Here is a 21,166-nt window from a genome sequence, read left to right as displayed (position 1 = left end):
TACAATTTTATCGCATCTATGCACGAGCGCAAAAGGGAAAAATAGCAGTTTTATAGTGGACACTACCTTAACCCTGCAATCAAAAGAGATACCATGATAATGGGTCATGTCAACATCTGTGCCTACTGATGAGACACTGAGGACTTAGGACATGACTCCATTCAGTATCTTTCCCAAATCTGAATCTAAGCTCAAGGAAATGTCAGGCAAACTCCAATGGAGGGTCATTCTATAAACGAATTGGTGTTTTCTTTTTATTTTATTTATTTATTTTATTTTTTTTTTTGGCCAGTCCTGGGCTTGAGCTCAGGGCCTGAGCACTGTCCTTGGGCTTTCCGCAAGGCTAGTGTTCTACCCTGAGCCACCACACCATTTCTGGCTTTTTCTATGTATGTAGTACTGAGGAATCGAACCCAGGTCTTCGTGCATGCTAGGCAGGCACTCTACCACTAGGCCAAACTCCCAGCCCTGGTGTTTTCTTTTAAAAAATGTAAAAATAACCAGCAAAAGGCATAGCTGGAGGCATGAGTCAAGTGGTAGAGTGCCAGCAAACTGTGAAGCGAAAAGCCAAATAAGCTCAAAGTCCTGAATTCAAATCCCAGTACCATTTTTTAAAAAAGTACATAACTCAGCACAACATATAATCTTAGATATGATCTTAAAACTAAAGGAGAAAGATGGGGGGATAATGACATTAATAGGGAAATTAATAGTAAAATTAAACATGGGTCATAGAATTTAAAGTAATATTATATCAATGCTAAATTTGATAGTTATAGTTATATAAGACAAAGTCTTTGTTCTTTAGAAATATGTGGATTTTTTGTTTGTTTGTTATGAGGCTTGGACTCTGGGCCTGAGTGCTGTTCCTGCGCTCTTCAGCTCAAGGTTACTGCCCTACCCCTCCAGCCACAGGACCACTTCCGGTTTCCTGGTAGTTAATTGGAGATAAGAGTCTCATGGGCTTTACTGTCCAGGCTGGCTTTGAACCTCGATCCTCACATCTCAGCCTCCTGAGTAGCTAGGATTACAGGCATGAGCCATCATCACACCCCACTGTACTGGAATTTTTTTTTTTTTTTTTTTTTTTTTTGCCAGTCCTGGGCTTGAGCTCAGGGCCTGAGCACTGTTCTTGGACTTTCTCAAGGCTAGAGCTCTACCACTTGAGCCTCAGCACCACTTCCGGCTTTTTTCTATGTATGTGGTACCAAGGAATCGAACCTGGGTCTTCGTGCATGCTAGGCAAGCACTTTAACCACTAGGCCAAACTCCCAGCCTGTACTGGAATATTTTGTAACTAAGATGTCTCCTATTTAATCTTGCCTCAGAAAAATAATTGTCTGTGTGTGTGTGTGTGTGTATGCACACATGCATGGACATGATAATGGAGAGAGAGAAGAGGGAACAAGAATAGTACAGTATGTGACAAAAATGTTCATTATTTGTTCTTTTTACTATTCTGTTTTTTTTTTTTTTTTTTTTTTGGCCCCTTTCTCTTTCTGGCCCCGCTCGCTCCGGCCCTGCTCGCTCCGGCCCCGCTCGCTCCGGCCCGGCTAGGCCCTCTTTCTAGCTCAGGCCCCGCTCGCTCCGGCCCCGCTTGCTTCTGCCCGGCTCGCTCCAGCTTGCTCTTGGCCCCGCTCACTCCGGCCAGGCCCTGCTCCTGGCTTGCTCCGGCCCCGCACGCTCCTGGCCCGGCTCGCTCCGGCCCCGCACGCTCCTGGCCCCGCTCGCTCCGGCCCGGCCAGCTGTCGCTTGCTCCTGGCTCTGCTCGCTCTGGCCCCTTCTCGCTCTGGCCCCGCTCGCTCCTGCTCGCTCCGGCCACCACTCGGTTGGGCTTTTTCTCGCTTCTTTCGCTCTCTGTCGCCGTCGCAGTCTCGTCTCTGCCACTTTTCGGGTTTGGTTGTGTCTCGTCTCTGCCACTTCCGGCTTGGTTGTGTATGTGGGATACCGAGGAATCGAACCCGGGTCTTTGTGCATGCTAGTCAAGCACTTTAACCGCTAGGCCAAACTCCCGGGCCCTCTTTTTACTATTCTTTAACATTTTCTGATAGTTGGGAATTTATAACAAAATAAACAATAGCTGTCAGCAGGGAGTGCTGTTCTGGGGTTATCTGGGCAGTGGAAAGATGTCTGAGAGTCACCCTACCTTCCTCCTGCTGCCGTCCAATCCAGCAAATTCAATGGTCTTCATGCCAGCATCAGCCCAGTACAGCCGCTGGGACCCATAGTCAATAGCCAATCCATTAGGCCAGGTCAGATTAGAAGAGATGATGACTTGGCGGGCAGAGGCATCCATACCAGCTCTCTCAATCTTGGGACTTGCACCCCAGTCAGTCCAATACATGTACCTGAATGTAGGCAAGACAGTCCTAAAGACCTTCCAGCTAATACTTAGTGGGGAGTTGAGGGTGTAGTTCAATGGTACAAATTCTGTCTACCACATGTGAAGCCCTGGGTTCAATCCTCAGCATGGGAAAAAACATCCAGTGGGGACCCAGGGTACTCTAGGGTTTTAGGATTTCTGCCTGCAAAAGCTGCCCAGCATTCTGCTTCACCATCCAGCTCAACCCTGGGCTCAGAGCAGTCAATGGAGGCCTTGACTCTTATCCAGTTAACCACCAAAAAGTCAGAAGTGGAACTGTGGTTCATGTGGTAGAGTGCTAGCCTTGAGTAAAAAAGCTAAGGGACACTGCCAGGCCCTGAGTTCAAGTCCCAGGACTGGTACCAAAAAATAATAAGTTTGTCTAGAGAAGAGGAGACCGAGTGTCTTTAACCTTCTGTGGATTTACCAGTGCTCTTGTGTTCTGATGTGTCTACAAGATCTAGTCACTCTCCCCACCCCACCCCTCATATGCAAGTCTAGGGGGCTTGGTGCACTAAAGGGCAGTCTCACCCGCCCATGGGTTCCACCACAATGTCTCGAGGCCGATCAAGGTTCTCCCAGATGAGTACTGTCCTCATGCTGCCATCAGTGTTAGCCACTTCAATCCGGTCTGTACCTACCAAGCAGGGAGAGCAAAGACAGTCACTTCAGTTTTGCCTCCTTATCATCCTTGCCCAGTACAGAGTCTGGCATGCAGCATATGCTTAGTAAATATTTTGTGGCAGATGCACAAAAGCTATTTTTTGTTGTTGTTGCTGTTTTGTTTTGTTTTTAGAAGAGCAAGATTTCCTAAAGTAAGGCAATTAACTCTGCCTTTTAATTCAATGCAATGGTTCTTAGACTTTAGTGTATACACAAATTAGGAGAGATTGTTAAAATACAGATTCCTAAACTTAATCCCTTGATTCAGGTAGCCTTGTGTGGGACCTCAGAATCTGAATTCCTTTCTTTCTTCTTCCCTTCCTTCCCTTTCCTTCCTCCCTCCTCTTTCTTTCTTTCTTTCTTTCTTTCTTTCTTTTTCTTTTTCCTTCCTTCCTTCCTTCTTTCCTTACTTCCTCAATCATTACTGGGGACCAGACCCTATATCTTCTAGGTAAGTACTTTACAATTTGAACTATGCCCCTTGCTCTAGAATTTGAATGTTCATCAACCACACAGGTATACTTCTGGTATGTTGCTGGTCTAAAGATTGGATACTTTAACTAGCATAGGATTAAAGGCAATTCCTTTACCGACAGACCTCCTCCCCGGCTAAGAGATAATACCTGTTTCATCCAGATAGCAATTGAAGGAAAACTATAGAGCACAGGTTTATCTGAAATGCATCAAACCATTTTCTAGCTTCAACTTCCTAGTCATTTGACTAACAACCATCACTTAGATTTAACTTTCTTGACTCAGCTCTACAATAGCCCCACTACCTCTGACCTCCCAAACACTTCTGATCAGAACAGATGTAATCTTTCTACTCTGAAGGGAGGCTTTCATTTTATTTTATTTTATTTCATTTATTTATTTATTTGGTACTGGTACTGGGGCTTGAATTCAGGGCCTGGGAGCTATACCTGAGCTTTTGTGCTCAAGGTTGGTGCTCTAATCAGTTGAGCCATAGCTCCACTTGTGGCTTTTTTGTGGTTAATGGGAAATCAGAGTCTTACAAATTTGTCTGCCCAGGCTACTTTTGAACCATGATCCTCAGATCTCAGCCTCCTGAGTAGCTAGGATTACAGGTATGAGCTAGGGGTGCTTACCTAGGCCAGGCTTTTAACTAAGAGAAATCCTAGACAGCCAGACTACAGTTCCTAGTACATACCTGCATCTGTCCAGTACAGCTTGTTGGTGACCCAATCAATCGCCAGGCCTGCAGGGCTCTCTAAACTGGTATCCACTACCACCTGCATAGGAAGCAAAGCTGTATCACCAACCGAACTTTCAATCAAGCTCTGGAGCCCAGACCACCAATTCACCAACTATGAGAACCCCTTCCCGTGGAGAAAGCAGATCCCACCCCTTAATCTCTGCTCCCTCTGAAGGCCTGGGTCCACCCTGGGCCCTACCTCCTGTCCTGTTCCATCCCACTTGGCCCTGCTGATGGTATCAGTGCTGACATCTGTCCAGTACACGTGGTCATCCCGGGAGTCCCAGTCAAGGGCCACAGCACTGCGCACGTCAGCCAGTGGGATGACATCATCGGACAGGTCCTCTGTGTCAAAGCTGATCCGACGGATGTCCATCCTTCGGGCAAAAAGCAGGAACTTGTCAAGACCTGATCAAAGGCCGAGAGGGGTCTTCTTTTAATGCTCTAAATCCAGCAACAGTGACAGACACAGATGCTCACCTGTGTGACACCTGGTTCAATCACAATTCCTGGGACCTGGTGTCCTTTACCCCCTACTCTTCACCCTGCAGGCCCGCTTGAGCACTGAAGCCCAGACTGGCATAAGTCAGCCTCAAGAACCCAGTGGAGCTGGGTGAGGTGGCTCACGCCTATAATCCTCGCTACTCAGGAGGCTGAGATCTAAGGATTGCAGTTCAAAGCTAGCCTGGGCAAAAAAGTTCATGAGACTCGTCTCCAATTAATCACCAGAAAACCAGAAGTGGCGCTGTGGCTCAAGGGGTAGGGCAGTAGCCTTGAGCTGAAGAGTTCAGGGACAGTGTTCAAGCTTAGAGTTCAAGTCCCATGGCAAACAACAACAACAAAAACCCAGTGGAAACAAACTCTACCAAGGGTAGATGGCATTTAAGGGTTTGTCCAATTCAAGCTAAAAATTTGTCCCCTTTTATTTTTCTCGATCTGATTGAACCACTGTTAACGCTTTACCCTACTTATAGGATTTCATTTGTGTCAGGGCCTTTGCATCTCTTATTTATTCTTGTTGGTTCATTTTGTTTTGGGATAGTCTCACTGTAGCCTAGGCTAGCCTGAAACTCAAGATTTTCCATCCTCTGCCCCTTTTCTGGTCTATGTGAATCCTTTCCCAGTATAGCCCTTTCTTGGAATCTAAGACCTCTGCAGATACCAAAATCCACAGATGTTGAAGTTTCTCATATAAAATGGCATTATATTTTGCACATAATCCTATGCACATCTCAGATTACTTATAATACCCAATGCTATATATTTGTTTGTTTGGTTTTGGTGATGTGTGGTGCAATATAAATTCTTTGTAAATAGTTTATACACTGTATCATTTAAAGAATGATGACTTAAAAAGCCAACATGAGTTCAGTTTAGAAGTAATTTTTTTTGAAACTGTATTTTCTGCATGCAATTGGTTGAATCCACAGTGCAGAACCCAGCTATGAAAGGTTATATACACTTTATTTTCTTTTCTTTTTGCCAGTCCTGGGGCTTGACTTAAGGCCTGAGCACTGTCCTTGAGTTTTCTCAAGAGTAGAGTTCTGCCACTTGAACCACAGCACCACTCCAGCTTTTTCTATGTATGTAGTACCGAGGAATTGAATCCAGGTCTTTGTGCATGCTAGGCAAGCACTCTACCACAAGACCAAACTCCCAGCCCCTTCAGTATCAGAAATAACTTTTTGAAACAGTATTTTCTGTATGCAATTGATTGAATCCACTGTGCAGAATCCAGCTATGAAAGGTTATATACACTTTTCTATTCAGAAAAAGCACTTCTTGCCTAACTAAACAAACTCGCTTATTTCAAACTCTAAAGAACTCATAATAGGAAGTGCCCTGGGAAGCATCTTGCAATAGGAAGTGCCCTGGGAAGCATCTTGCATCTTACTAATAGGGAAGAGTTGAGCACAAATGAATATAAGGGTAAAACACATTATACAGAACTAGCTTCTTAAGGACTATGTGCTTGAATGCCAGACATGTCTGCATGTTTTCCATAAGTGCACTCTCTGGGATGAAACCAGATGTGAGAACTGATTCTAGCCAGATTTAAGAGTGCCAGTGGATGTGTAGCAGTAAATAAGGAGTGAAATGTCTAAGTATTATCCCAGGGCCGTATGCCTAATCAGTTCTGTCTGGACTATTCTTAAGAAAAGTTCAGCATCTATTATGCTGAGCTCCCTAGGACCAACCTGGCAAGCAATGCCTCTAACTTTAGCTCCAAGGAAACCAAAGGAGCAGTCCAGAGATTCATCTTTTACTAGTTACACATGTATTTATCCAGGATCTACTTAGAGAATCACCAGAAATGCTAAGTTTGGCTCCCTCTTGTAGGGGCTGACACAAAGTCTTCTGTAGGGGAAAGGGGAAAGGTAGAGAGCTTAGAAATCGATCCTCTACTTTCTAGAAGAACCCAGAAATGACTTGCTATTTAGCTATAAGGTATTCTACCTGGTGAAACTAATCATAAATCTAGTGGCAAGTATTCATATTCAACCTGCGGATGTCACTGAGCCCTCACCAATCATTTTGGGTCTTCAGTCCTCAGCTTTGCTATATAATCCTTTCAGCCACCTAAGTTCTTTCTGTAGAGGCTACTTGAGGCTTGTGGCTCTTCCTAATGACAAATAATCCCTCTAACTCCTGTCATTGTCTCTTTCACCCGCCCTCACACAGTACCTCCACTGAGAATGGTGTTATCACACCCACTTACTCTGGGCACAGGCGTGGCTGTTGATCTTTCGGAAGCCGGTAGGACAGGCACAGGTGTAGTTCTGGCCACTGGGCAGACACAGGTGGGTGCAGCCTCCATTATTGTCCCCACAGCGGTTTTTTCCTGTTCAAGGAGCCCAGAGCAAGATGGTCAGGTAAGATCCAAGGTTTACCAAGGGAGCCCCCAGGTCAGGGAGTTGGGGGGGTGGGAGTGGGGGGAGAGTGAGCATTCCAAAGGAAGAAACTTTGTCTTGTTATTTATGTATTTTTTAAAGATCTGCCCCAGCTGCTAACATGTAGTGAATACCTGACATATAGGAGATACCCTATAAATATTTGCATGAATTAGATGGGAACAGTGAAGCAGAATGAGTCTTTCAGGAGTCTTGATGATGTACCACCCTAAATGTCCAGCAGAGGGAGGAATTAGCCCGTGTCAATGATTTTTTTTTTCTTTTTCTTTTTTTTCTTTTTTTTTTTCTTTCCCTCCCTTCAGTTAATGGCAACTATGACAAGTGCAAGGGAGTTTGTCAGAGACACAGGCAGCCACATTACCCATGAGGCTACTCTGGCTCACCTGATGGGAAGTGTTTTACCTGCAGGTTGGCGCTGGGGGTGCAAGGTATGAATGTCCATGGGGAAGTGGAGCTTGTTGCGAATGATTTCCTGATTCTTCCCAGTAAACTTGTTGGCACTATTGATGCTCTTGGTGTGCCAGTCTGTCCAATACAAGCTATCTTCAAATACTGTGATGGCGAAGGGATGCGGGAGGCCTGGGCAAAGTCCAGAAAGATCTCAGTTCAGACATGGCCTACCACTGTCCTCCCCTCCCCGCCCCCTGTCCGCCCCCCCACTCCGCCCCACCCCAGCCCAGACATGGCAGCTGTACAAATGTCATCCTCTGCCAAGGCTCCTATGGGCAGGAATGGGAAAGGAGGATGAAAGGTGAAGGAATGAGGAGAAAGGGCCTCACCCTGGCTAATGACAGCCTTGCGGTGACTCCCGTCCAGATTGGCCCTCTCAATGACGTGGTGCTTAGCATCAACCCAGTACATACGACGTCCTGCATAGTCAATGGTGAGACCATTGGGCCAGAAGAGATGGGTATCCGCAATAATGTGCCGTCCAGAGCCATCCATGCTGGAGGCCTCAATGCGAGGGGTGTTGCCCCAGTCTGTCCAATAGATGGTTCTAGGAAGAAAGGTAATGAATTCAGAGGAGGGACAGTTGGGTAGTAACCAGGAAAATAATTAGAGAAGAAGCTTCCTTCTATTTCATCCAAGAGATTCTGTCTAGAGAGTGTTTATTTAATTTTTAAATTTATTTATTTTAAACAACTGTTTTTTTCAATGTTGAGATTAAACCAAGGATCTCCTACTGGACAAGCATTCTACCACTGAGCTATATCAATAGCCTTAACAGTATTTTTGGGCCGGGAGTTTGGCCTAGTGGTAGAAGACCAGGGCTCAATTCCTTGGTATCACATACACAGAGTTCAAGCCCCACAACCAGCACACAAAGAAAAAGATTTATAATTATCAAATGTATACAGCTTAATTCAGAGCATTTATTTGGATTAAAAACTGTTTTGTGTACCTGTTATGAACAGGGAATTGTCTTAGAGCTCTATCAGAGAAGACTAAAAGTTTACAAAGGGAGCCCTCCAAGCCAAGGAGTGTTTTAGGCACCAACAAATATAGAGATAAACAAAACAAAGTCCTAATGATCATGAAAATGACAACGTTGTATAAAGTAAGTTTTTAGGATAGCACTTGTCACAATTGCCACAATCTTTCTCTTTATTTTATATACACCTACACACACACACACACACACACACACACACACACACACACACACACAGTTTCTAAAACAGTTGAAACACAAGACAGATGTCTGATGGCATTGAGTATTAATTTTTATTTTTATTTATTTATTTTTGCCCATCTTGGGGCTTGAACTCAGGGCCTGAGCACTGTCCTTGGGCTTTCTCAAGGCTAGAGCTCTACCACTTGAATCACAACACCACTTCTGGGGTCTTCGTGCATGCTAGGCAAACACTCTACCATTAGCCCTAACTCCTGGCCCCTTTATTTTATTAAAAAACATTTTTTTTTTCTGTCAGTCACAGGGGCTTGAACTCAGGGCCTGGGAGCTGTCTCTGAGCTTTTTCATTCAAGGCTAGCACTCTACCATTTTGAGCTATAAAGCCACTTCCAGTTTTTGGTGGTTCATAGGGATGAGAGTCTCATAGACTTTCCTATCTGCGCTAGCTTTAAATTGGGATCTCAGCCTCTTGAGTAGCTAAGATTATAGGTGTGATACACTGGCACCAGGCTGGTATTAAGTATTTTTTTTAAAGCCAAAAGCTAAGAATTCCCATTTCAAGGTATTTTTTAATTAGCTTTAAAAATTATTTTTAATGGGGGGAGGGAAATGGGGACCAAGACATGAGAAAGGTATCAATGTATGTGAAGTAAAGCACCTTCTATCTGGTGAATATAATGTAACCCTTCTATTAATTATAATAAAATATATGAAAACATTTTTAAATTAATGATAATTTTTATTTTTCAGTTCACCTATTAATTTTTGAGCTACTCTATTTTTAATTATTTGCTAATAAGGTTGACCTAATAAAAACTTAAAACTTAACTAATAAGTATAGTACACGCTATTTAAAATTCATCATTTCACCTGGGCAGTAGTGGCTCATGTCTATCATCCTAGCTACTCAAAAGGCTAAGATCTGAGGATCATGGTTCAAAACCAACCCAGGAAGGAAAGTCTATGAAACTGTTGTCTCTAACCACCAGAAAATGAAATTAGAGCTGTGGCTCAAAGTGACAGAGTGCTAACCTTAAGCAAAAGAGTTCAGGGACAGTGTGCCCAAGCCCTGCGTTCAACCCCTTGTGACTGACACAAAGAAACCAAAGTATCATTTCAATATTCATACATGAGATAGTTATATATTTTGGGGGAGGGAGGGGAGTTTTGTTGTATCTTTCTTCTCCTCTCTCTCCCTCTCCCTGCCCCTTCCTCTCCCTCCTCCATAACCATGCTGATCCTGGGGCTTGAACTCAGGGCCTGGGCACTGTTCTTGAAATTTTTGCTCCAAGCTGATGAGTGAAGGGGGGACATAAATATTAATTTGTCTAATGACACAGGACCAGTTACGCCATAGCCAGAAGCGTCTGGGTACAGAGACCACATTGTTAACACCACACCGTGAGGGTGACATGAAAAAATGTGGCCTAGTTAGCTGGGAACTACCCTCACACAATAGAAGACAGGAACCTAAGACACAACGTACTCACCCTTCCATGGGGTGTAGTGCAATGGCCCGAGGCTTCTCCAGGTTTTGCCATAGCAGCACCTTCCGATGGGCTCCATCCAAATTGGCTACCTCAATCCTTGATGTCCCTGAGTCAGTCCAGTAGAGTTTGTCATGGACCCAATCCACAGCCAGCCCCCCTGGGAAGAAGAAAAACATGAAGACATTCAGAGACTTGGCCTGGGCTCCTTTCTTTCTTAGTAACAAAAGCAAAGTCTTACATGGAGCAGTTTCTGGAGCCAGCCCACTGTTGTAACTACTTTGCTTTAATTCATATATTCACTCATTTTACCATCATCACTCTTGTGAGGTAGGTCCTATATGACCACTATGAAGATGAGGAAACTGAGGCAGGGAGAAGTCAAGCAACTGACTGGGGAGTATGCATTTTCTCCTCATAGCCAACCACACCCCACCCAGGAACCCAGGGCTTTATGTGTGGCAGGCAAACACTTTACCATAAAGCTACATCCCAGCCCTCACTATCAAATTCTAACCTTCTTCACCTGTTTGTAGACGAGCTTGAGAATGCCAAATTAGCTATTGTAAGTGTTGGTTTTTCTTTTTAATTCTGTAAAATATTTTAATACTTATCTGAGTCAATTAGAATATACTTCATATTAATTAATCGAACTAAACTCAGATGGAAACTAGATGCTAAGACTGGTAGACAACTGTTGCTTTCATCCATAAATCTGATTCTCTTATGACATTTACCAAGTTTATACCTGAACCTCTATAAATAATGCAGGTTGGGGGTATCAATGTTTGTGAAGAAATGCACTTTCTATCTGGTGAATATAATGTAACCTGTCTATTAATTACAATAAAATAAATAAATAATTTATGCTGGGCATCAGTGGCTTATACTTATAATCCTAACTACTCAGGAGGCTGAGATTGGAGGATTGTGGTTGAAAACCAGCCTGGGCAAGAAAGTACATGAGACTATCTCCAATTAACTACCAAAAAGCTGGACACAAAGTTGTGGTTCAAGTAGTAGAGTGCTAGCCTTAAGCACAAAAGGTCAGAGACAGTACCCGGGCCCTAAGTTCAAGCCCCAGGATGGGGAAAATTAAAAACAACAACAACAAAAAGAGTATGTATATGAACAGATGTTTTCTTTTATTCGTTGGTTGTGGGGCTTGATCTCAGGGCCTGGGTTTAGTCCCTGAGATTTTGTGCCCACTTTGAACCACAGCTCAAGTTTTCTAGTGGCTCCAATTGGAGACAAGAGTCTCAAGGACTTTCCTGCCTGGATTAGCTTGGAATCATGATACTCAGTTCTCAGCCTGAGTAGCTAGGATTACAGGCATGAGTCACTGGTGCCCAGCTCATATGTTTTTTTCTTTTTTTGTATCAGAGTCCCACCCAAGATCTTAATGGAAGAAAAGAGACATTGAGTGAGTTTCATAAATACTGGCCTGACTCTTCCTGTTATCACTGCTTTACAGTGTGTCCCTGGTCATCCCCACAGGGCCTCGTTCCCTACCTGGGCTCTCTAGCCCAGTAGACACAACCTCCTCCACATTGCTGCCATTGAGGTTGGCACGGAGGATGCGGTCCAGGGTGACATCAGACCAGAAGACCAGCTCACGCCGGTGATGGAAGTCCAGGGCGATGGCATTCTCCAGGTTGTTCAGCAGCAATGTATACTCAGAGCGGTGTGGTAGCACCTGCCGGATGTCAATTCGATTGGCAAACAGAAGCACAGGTTCAGGCCCTAGGATAAGGTATAGAAATGTGATTCCATTGCACTGCAGAGCTGCCAGATTTCCATCTGCATGTACCCCTAGATCCTCAGCTGAGAGCTAGAGCTCCTTGACCACTTGGATAAGAGTGAAAATCTCATCCACTCCACCCCCGTCCAATTTTGCCTCCTTTTCTTTTTAATGCTTATGCTTTTGAATTAGCATCTATTTGTAGTATGTAGAAATTTCACTGTGATAGTTCTATACTTGTGCATAGTATACTTGACCAAAATCCACCTCCTGATACAGTCTATTCCTCTTCTCCTTTCTCCCTTTTTCTAAACAGTACCTTTTCTTACGGACAAGAAAACTATCAGTTTGACTATGTCAGGCATTCTGTTTCTCTCTCAGCAATCCCTGAGCTCTAGACTACTTGGCTTTCTTCTGCCAAGTCCTCAGCCCATTCAGCCAAATGCCCATATCCCTTACCTAGAGCTTTGCAGCTGCGTCGGTCAGGTCGCAGCTCATAGCCTGTTTCACACCAGCACTGGAAGGCTCCTTCACTGTTGGTGCAGCCCTGGCTGCAGTACCCCTCCTCAGCACATTCATTCACATCTGTAAACATCAGGTAGAGTCAGGAAGTCTCCTCTAGTCATCTTCCCCCTACACTTAACTCCCAGTCTAACTAGCTCTTTCCTGGCTGGCTTCTCAGTCAGGATTTGGTGGAAAGGTTATGTAATAATTGCTTGAGGGCTTTACAGTCATGTAGACCTAGTTAAGAATCCCACCTCTACTACACTTTAGCTGTGTGACCTTTGATAAGTTAACCGCTTGGAGATTCTATATCGCCTATCCGTCAAATGGGAGGAATGATCCTAACTTCCAAGAGGTATTGCAATACTAAAGCCAGGTCATGGGCATCAGATGTCTAAACCATAGGAAACCTAGCTGTCTAGCTATTGTCCCTGCCCAGCATCTTGTTCCAAACCAGGTACCATCTCACCTTGGCACGTGCGCCCATCCTCAGTGAGTCGGTAGCCTGTGTGGCAGGTACACTGCACTGCTCCCCGAACCATCTGGCACTTCTGGGCACAGCCACCGTTGTTAACATTGCAATTTTCCTCACCCGTCCGAGGCCCTACGCCAGCCAAACCAGATTTGGGAGTTAAGCCCAGAATCTACTCCCAGACATGCCAACTTGGCATTTCACCTGGACCATGAAAAACAGCTCCCAAAGTTGCAAGAGTCCCTGGGAAGAATTCCCTTTGAACCCGATGGGTGGGGCTCAGCCACAAATCATGGGCCAGATCTGCCCACTGGGGATACTCACGGCAGTTCTGGTGTGGGCCTTCGTCACTGTTGTCACCACAGTCATTGACCCCGTTGCACAGCTTCCTTTGTCCAATGCAACGCCCATTCCAACACAGAAACTGGTCAGAGGCACACTGGGGGCTTCCTAGAAAGAGAAAGGAGAGTCAAGTCACCGCAGGGCAAAGCTTGGGTCAACAAGAAAGGGGAACCTGTCATTTTCTAGGGTGAGCTGGAAACAGATGAAACAAAAGGTAGGAGGGTTGGAGGTATCCAAGGCAGGAAACATCTCAGACAAAACTGGCTAAATGTCTGTGCTGCTTTTCTTCCCTTTACACCACAGTGCATGAGGGATTGAGAGAGAATTTAAAGATATGCCAGGTATCATGTGGCATGGGGATACTTCTTCATTACGCCAGAGAGAGCAGCCACTGACACTCCCAGCCCAGACTGGCCCTGTGTTCTAGGCTATAAGGATGCAGGTCAGTGATGTATGTGGCTTTGACCCTGGAACTTGGGAAGGGCAGAAATTTTAATTCAGGCCACGGAAAAGATATGAATGAAATATCATTTGTATCCAATTGAGAAAATAGCAGTGATTCCCTCTTTTCACCACCTCCCCTATAGGTGAGGATTGTGGGACACCCCAGGGAGACTCCACCTGTGTTCTCACAGTTCTCTTCATCACTGTTGTCTGCACAGTCATCCTCCCCATCACAGCGCCAGGACAGGCGGACACAGCGGCCTGACTGACAGCGGAACTGTTCGGCTGTGCACATTGAAGTGGCTGGACAAAGCAAAGGTCGAGTGAAAAAGTTAGCCCCATTTCAGGCTGAAATCCACCCTGCCACTCAAAGCCAGACTTTGGATCTATACCCAGGTCATTCTTTCCTTCTTTTTGTTTTTACAGTAATAGGGTTTGAATTCAGGGCTTTTGTGCCTGCTAGGCAGACAGTCTTCCACTTGAAATAAATCTCTAGTCCTTGGATAATTCTTTTAAAAAAAATAAAGAATTTATTAACATTGATTTTTCATTATATTTCAAATGACTTATTTAACAAACAAGTATTCACGAAGGGAATCTCTATATACAATCACTGGTACTTAGATTTTAGAACATAATCAAAATTAGGCTAAGGGTTTATATGTCATAGACACATAATAATCTATGTAATAAAACATTATGTCTAAAGAGTCATAAGTTTTTATGACTATGTAGTTGTGCTTATATTTCCAATGCCATGTCCTGCATCATTGTTTTTGACACCAGTGTCAGCCAATCTACCTGACATCTTTGTGTGAGTCAGAGAAAAAGATACCCTTTTTTCAAGACCTTTTCCTGTTACCTATTGGAAAATTGCCATGCTGGGTATATAAATATGACATCTATTGGGGGACTGGGAATGTGGCTTTGTGGTGGAGTACTTGACTTGCATGTATGAGGCTCTGGGTTTTATTTCTCAGTTCCATGTTAAAAAATAAATAAAATTAATTTTTAAATGACATCTATTATGCAATGGGCATCCCTTTGGTCATTGTACAACCTACACACAATGCCTGACAGTCTTATCCAGTGGATCCTCAAGCCAACTGATAGTGGCCTATTTGGCTACATAGCTCATCCCTGAAGTCTGCATCTTTACTCCCTGCCTTTAGTGCCATTCCCCTACTTACTGCAGTTGCGCTCGTCAGACTGGTCATCACAGTCTGCATCTCCATCACAGCGCCAGCCTGCATTGATGCACAGGCCACTGTCACACATGAACTCCCCGGAGCGACAGGGCTGATGGGAGGCTGGGGAAACAAAAGTCTTCTGTCTCTAGCCAGTCTGTGCACACAGAGCCCCAGAAAGCTCTAGCTCCCACTACCCCCCCCAACCCCAACTTCTCCTAAGAGACTAGGACTCCTGAAACTCCTCCCCCTGAGTGCCTGCCCCAGTTGGCACCTGTGCCTTGCCAGCCTGGCTGCCCCTCCTCCTGACTGGCCAGATCACTCACAGCAGTCTGACTCGTCTGACCAGTCTCCACAGTCGTCATCACCATCACAGTGGTAGATGTCAAGGATACAGCGGCCATAGGCACACTGGAACTCTTCCAGGTTGCAGGGGGGTGCAGGCACTGCAGAGGCTGGAAGGGAGGCAAAGGTAGGGAAGGCCTGATTCCTCTAAAGGCCCAAAGCCTTCAGGACAGTGCCTTCCTAGAGAGTTGTAAATGCATTTCATGTGGGATATAGTTAGGTAGACATTCAGCCTTCCCTACCTGAGGCTCCTATTCCTACCCTGGCTCAGCTCAGCAGCCTTCTTTTTTTTGGTACCAGTCCTAGGGCTTAATCTCAAGCTCTGGGTGTTGTCCCTGAGTTTTTTCCCTAAGACTACCACTTGAGGCACAGCTCCACTTTTAGCATTTGGGGAGGGGGGCGGTTAATTGTAGATATGAGACTCAGAGATTGTCCGGCCCCAGTTGGCATTGAACCTTGATCCTCAGATCTCAGCCTCATGAGTAGCTAGGATTACAGACCTGAGCCACTGGTGCCTGGCTTCCAGCAACTGTGTTTAACCCACCCTCCTTGCCTGCTGCAGACTCACCCCTCAGCCTGGTCTTTATCTGAGGAGATGGAGCCCACCTCTCTTAACCCCCCATCCCAGCAGAATAAGATCTAGGGACACTCACGACAGCTCTCCTCATCAGAGCCATCTTTGCAGTCTGTGTCACCATCACAGTACCAGTGCTCAGCAATGCAGCTCCCATCACGGCATCGGAATTCTTTGTCTGAACACTTGCGCATGTCTAGAGGAGTGCAATGGGATAACCATATTGAGAGAGCCCCATGGGAACCCCTCTTAACCATCTTCTCTGATTCCCAGTCTCCCTGGCTCTTGGGGCTACAGAATTCTTGATGAGCCTGGACTGTTCTGCCCCCCAATCTTCCTCTAGATGTTTCAGATCCCTTTGGGGTCAGTTCAAGGGCTACGTGGGATCATGGCTGCTGTCTCCTCCCAGGGGCTAGTCCCACACCAGGTCCCCACCTGCCTCCCCACAGCATCACTCACCACACTGTTCATCGCTATTGTCGCCACAGTCATTGTCACCATCACAGTGCCATAAGCTCCGGATGCAGTAGCCATTCTGGCAGGGGAACTCATCCTCCTCACACTCTCGGGGGGCTGTGGGCACAGAGCGGGAAGGCTGTAGTAGGCAGAGAATGCAATTCCTACAAGCCTCACCCAAAGTTGTCCTGAGCAGTCAAGTTGCTCCCTATGTTGTCTCTAGGACTGGTTGGCTTAACTGATCAAGAGAGGAGATAAAAGGATAGGACAATATCTAAAAATGCACATGGGTTCTGGGCATCACATTCTGAAGGACAATCCTTCCCCAACCAAGTGGCCCCTGCCAGTACTCACGACAGTCCTGCTCATCGGAGTCATCTTCACAGTCGTTGTCTCCATCACATACCCAGGAGCGGCGGATGCATTTGCCATTGTCACAGTGAAAATCCAGAGGGGAACAGGTGGGCAGCACTGAGCCCACAAGAAGAAGGGAAAAAGGGAATCGGTCAGACAAGTTACAGTGAGCCAGGAATCCTTTCCTAGTACTCCAGTTCCAACACCCTCACCCAACCTGCCCCATTTCTGTCTAAAAGACATTCCTCATGGACTCCTATGCCTGCCTCCAGCAGATGGAGGTGATGATAAGCAGAAGCTGCAGCTATGCAGTGGCTTCCTCTCCATAACTTCAGAGGTCGAGACTGGGAGGATCATGCTTTGAGACGGGACAGAAAACTCCACAAGATCCCCTTTCTCAATCCATAGCTGGGCACAGTGGCATGTGTCTGTGTCATCCCAAACTCTGCGATATCCTGAGTCTAAGAGGATCAAAATTCTAGGCCAGCCCAGATAGAACACTCCACGAGTCCATTTAAATGAAGGGAAGCTGGACGTGGAGGTATGTACCTGTGATCCTAGCAAAAGAAAGCCTAATGTAGGCAGATTAGGGCAAAAGTGCCCCACCTGGGTGGGAATGTGAGCCCCCCGCTCTGAAAAAATAACCAGCAAAAGTATAGTTGGAGGTGGGGTGGCTCAAGTAGTAGAGTGGCAACTGAGCAAGTGTAAGCTTAAACCCAGGATAGCGAGAGCAAGAGAGCGAGAAAAGAAACTATAGCTAAAAAGCAAGTAGAAGGGAATCATGGCAGGGATCCACAGGGCAATGGAAAAACTGCTCAGAGAACTCAATGCCATGAAGAAAGCAATACGAAAAACATGGGCAAGAGAAAGAAGTGCCTTTCTTCTCCTTTCCTTTTATTCAACAATGATTGACACATCTGGGCTCAATTTCCAGTTCTAGAGCTCATTACTCATCACGCTGAGCAAGTCATTTACCTCCTCTGAGTGATAGTCTCTTTGACTATACAATGTGGGTAATTACACTCCACTCATAGAGGTCTTTTGAGATAATGCGTATGAAAGTGCTACACGTAAGTGAGGCATTTATCATTATCACAATTAGCTGAACCGGTTAGGGTTAATCAGGTCCAGGTTGTGGCTTCTTATTCATTAGACTAATTATCACCATCAGGTGTAGATAGTGCAGGTCAGAGACTGTACCCCTAAACTCAGGAAATGGTGTAGGAGTGATATTTATATTATTCAAGATAAGACACGCTGGCCTGTCCTCATATCTTATTACACTAGGGAAAAGGGAAAGTTAAGATTTCTTTTTTTCTCTATATATTTTTATTGTAATTAATAGAAGGGTTACATTATATTCACCAGGTAGAAGGTGCATTACTTCACAAACATTGATACCCTTTCTCATGTGTTGGTCCCCCTTTCCCTCCCCACAGAAAGTTAAGATTTCTTACAAAGCTTTTTTTATTTTTTTTCCTCTGAGGGGTGGGAGGGTTTAGTGCTGGTCCTAGGTAAAGCTTAAACTCAGGATCTAGGTACTAGTGGTCCTCAAAGCTAGTATCTGCTACTTGAGTCATAGCTCCACTTCTAAATATATATGTTTAAATATAACACATGTATATATAATTTTATTGTTATTATTAAGTTGTTGAATGAACAAGCTAAGGAACAATGCCTAAGTCCTAAGTTCAACCCCAGGACTAGCACCAAACAAAAATTCTAAATGAAGGGGCTGGAAGCGTAGCCCAGCGGTAGAGTGCTTGCCTAGCATGCATGAAGCCCTGGGTTCCATTTCTCGGTATCAAATACTCAGAAAAAGCCAGAAGTGGTGCGGTGGCTCAAGTGGCAGGATGAATGAGCAAAAAGTGTCCAAGAACAGTGTCCAGACCCTGAGTTCAAGCCCCAGGACTGGAAAAAAAAATTTAATCAAAACACCAATCTATGATTACACAGCTCAAAATAAGAAACATTAAAATAATTCATCTAAGTATAATATATGAGTTTCAAGATGCACAAAAAGGTGATACATACATGCAAACATTCATATAAACAGATCTTTTAAGGGAGACTACCCTATAATTTTCAGGGTATTTTCTTCCATTCTTCTATTCAAAGTTTGTCTTATTGGACATGAAATACAGATGATTAGAGGCACACATATTGGGACAAACAATGCTTTATCAACCATGCTTTGTTATCCTTGAAGGAGTCCAATTCTCTGAGTCTAATGTAGTGTATATACAGGCTTGAGTTTGGCCCCAATCCTAGGTCCCTCTTCTATCATCTCCCACCATGGCTGGCATGGCACTTACTACATCCGTCTTCATCACTGTGATCCCCACAGTCATTATCTCCATCACATTGCCACTGGGCAGGGATGCAGGTACACTCGCCAAGGGCACTCACTGCACACGTGAAATGACTCCGACCACAAGCACACTCAGGGCTGCTGGCTAGGCCTGGGCAGAGGGAAAAGGAACCAAGAAGAAGTCAGCTCCCATTCAACCGAAGCCTATTCCAGGACAAGAAGCTGTTGCAATCAACACTGCCACTCAGGGAGCCACGTGACACTGCAAGAATGTAACGGTGCCTTCTTACTACCTTCCCAGGTAGAAATGGTCCAAAAGATAGCCTCTCATTTTTGCTTCACCGGCAGGCAGTCTGGGTATCCCATCATGACAAGAGATGGCATCTAGAGACAGAAGGGGAGATGCTGACAGGTCTCCCCTATGTTTCTTGCCAAAACTAGATTGAGATGTAGATGCTTTTTTTTTTTTTGTCTCTTATCTTCATCTAGCCAGAAAGAGCAAGAAATAGTGGGTTAAAATGCTGCAGCCAGGTGGGTGCTGGTGGCTCACACCTGCAATCCTTGCTATCAGGAGGCTGAGATCTAAGGATTGTGGTTTGAAGCCAGCCCAGGCAGGAAAGTCCTTGAGGCTCTTATCTCCATTAGAAAACTGGAAGTGGAGCTGTGGCTCAAACTGGTAGTGGTAGCCTTGAGCAGAAAAGCTCAGAGACAACACATATGCTGAGTTCAAGCCCCATGACCATCACCACCCCCCCCCAAAAAATTGCTGGAGTCTCTTAGGGTTAAGGAATTAAAATGGGGATAAGAAGCCGGTGGAAGAGATTGGGTCATCTCAAGGCAAAGTAACTAGGCCCAGCCAGGGCCTTCCTGTGGGATAGGACACAGCCTAAAGAAAGGCTGGCAGCTGGCTCCACCCCCAGCTTCAGCAGCCCGCAGCTGGGCTTCCCTATTGAGCATCAAGCTATCTGCCTGGCCAAGTCCCATGACCGGCTGCTATGCCCCCTCCCCAGTGTGCCCAGCAGGATGCCCTGTGGATAGCGTGTGAATGGCTCAGTGCCCCTGCTCCAGCCTCAGCTGGAACAAAGGGTTCTGCCAGGGTCACTCTCCCATTCATCTAACCCGCTGGGCTGCTGCAGCTGGGGGAAAGAGAGCGCCAGGCTCATGGCTCATCTCTCACCCTTGCTTTCTTGTCCTCTTCCTCTCCTTAGTTGAGCCCTGCCCTTAGGCTGGGCTGCTACAGCGAAGTAGTTAGTTCTAAATTGCTTAGTGGTAGAATGTGGCTTAGTGGTAGAATGCTTGCCTTGCATGCATGAAGCCCTGGGTTCGATTCCTCAGTACTACATAAACAGAAGTGGAACTGTGGCACAAGTGGTAGAGAGTTAGCCTTGAGCAAAAGCCAGTCAAAAATGGTGCCCAGGTCCTGAGTTCAAGCCCCAGGACTGGCTAAATAAATAAAATCGTCACCCTTCCTCTACCGTTATCTGTCCCAGCTTCTTCCTCAATCATTCATCCTTGTCTCCCATTAAAATGACTTTATGTGGCTAGAATTTAGCACCCCAGAATGAATGCAAGGAGGGAAACCCACACCTCTAATGGTAAGGGTAATGAGTGATGAGCATAAAGCCAAGCTTCTTTTTTCCCTTTTTTCTTTTCTTTTCTCTCTCTCTCTCTCTCTCTCTCTCTCTCTCTCTCTCTCTCTCTCTCTCTCTCTCTCTCTCTCTCTCTGCCTTGCCTTGCCTTGCCTTGCCTTGCCTTGCCTTGCCTTGCCTTTCTCTTTTTTAAAAATGGGGCTTGAACTCTGGGCCTGGGCGCTGTGCCTAAGCATTTCAGCTCAAGGCTACCGCCCTACCTATGAAGCCACAACCCTACTTCCTGTTTTCTAGTGGTTGGTTGGAGATAAGAGTCTCATGGACTTTAGTGTCTGGGCTTGGCTTTGAACCTCAATCCTCAGATCTCAGCTTCCTGAGTAGCTAGGATTACAGGTGTGAGCCAAGGCGCCCAGCTCTTTTTTTTTTTTTTTTGGCTAGTCACAGGACTTGAACTCTGGGCCTGAGCTCTGTTTGGGCTTTCTCAGACTAGAACTCTGCCACTTGAGCCACAGCACCATTTTCAGCTTTTTCTCTATGTATACGGTACCAAGGAATCAAACCCGGACTTCTGTGC

The 21,166-nt window shown here is 45.5% G+C and overlaps 1 protein-coding gene across 1 annotated transcript in view; it reads right to left on the bottom strand.

Moving 5' to 3' along the window:
* Lrp4 (LDL receptor related protein 4) overlaps positions 1–21,166 on the bottom strand; it is a 62,612-nt gene that overhangs the window by 25,492 nt on the left and 15,954 nt on the right. The window contains exons 4-22 of the mRNA XM_090349241.1: positions 19,008–19,154; positions 16,693–16,809; positions 16,342–16,455; positions 15,962–16,078; positions 15,290–15,418; positions 14,967–15,086; positions 13,954–14,079; positions 13,315–13,440; positions 12,988–13,122; positions 12,474–12,599; positions 11,786–12,016; positions 10,277–10,433; positions 7,933–8,150; positions 7,556–7,732; positions 6,961–7,083; positions 4,441–4,649; positions 4,197–4,278; positions 2,894–2,999; positions 2,147–2,348 (exon numbers count right to left, since the gene is read on the bottom strand). Coding sequence (XP_090205367.1) covers positions 2,147–2,348; positions 2,894–2,999; positions 4,197–4,278; positions 4,441–4,649; positions 6,961–7,083; positions 7,556–7,732; positions 7,933–8,150; positions 10,277–10,433; positions 11,786–12,016; positions 12,474–12,599; positions 12,988–13,122; positions 13,315–13,440; positions 13,954–14,079; positions 14,967–15,086; positions 15,290–15,418; positions 15,962–16,078; positions 16,342–16,455; positions 16,693–16,809; positions 19,008–19,154 — 2,762 coding nt within the window. The remainder of the gene's footprint in view (positions 1–2,146; positions 2,349–2,893; positions 3,000–4,196; positions 4,279–4,440; positions 4,650–6,960; positions 7,084–7,555; positions 7,733–7,932; positions 8,151–10,276; positions 10,434–11,785; positions 12,017–12,473; positions 12,600–12,987; positions 13,123–13,314; positions 13,441–13,953; positions 14,080–14,966; positions 15,087–15,289; positions 15,419–15,961; positions 16,079–16,341; positions 16,456–16,692; positions 16,810–19,007; positions 19,155–21,166) is intronic.

Source organism: Megascapheus bottae, chromosome 16 (genome assembly GCF_031878675.1).
Source record: "Megascapheus bottae isolate mThoBot1 chromosome 16, mThoBot2.hap1, whole genome shotgun sequence".
Lineage (NCBI taxonomy): Eukaryota > Metazoa > Chordata > Mammalia > Rodentia > Geomyidae > Megascapheus > Megascapheus bottae.
Note: the sequence above shows the minus strand (reverse complement) of the source record. Positions and strands in the feature narration are given on the sequence as shown.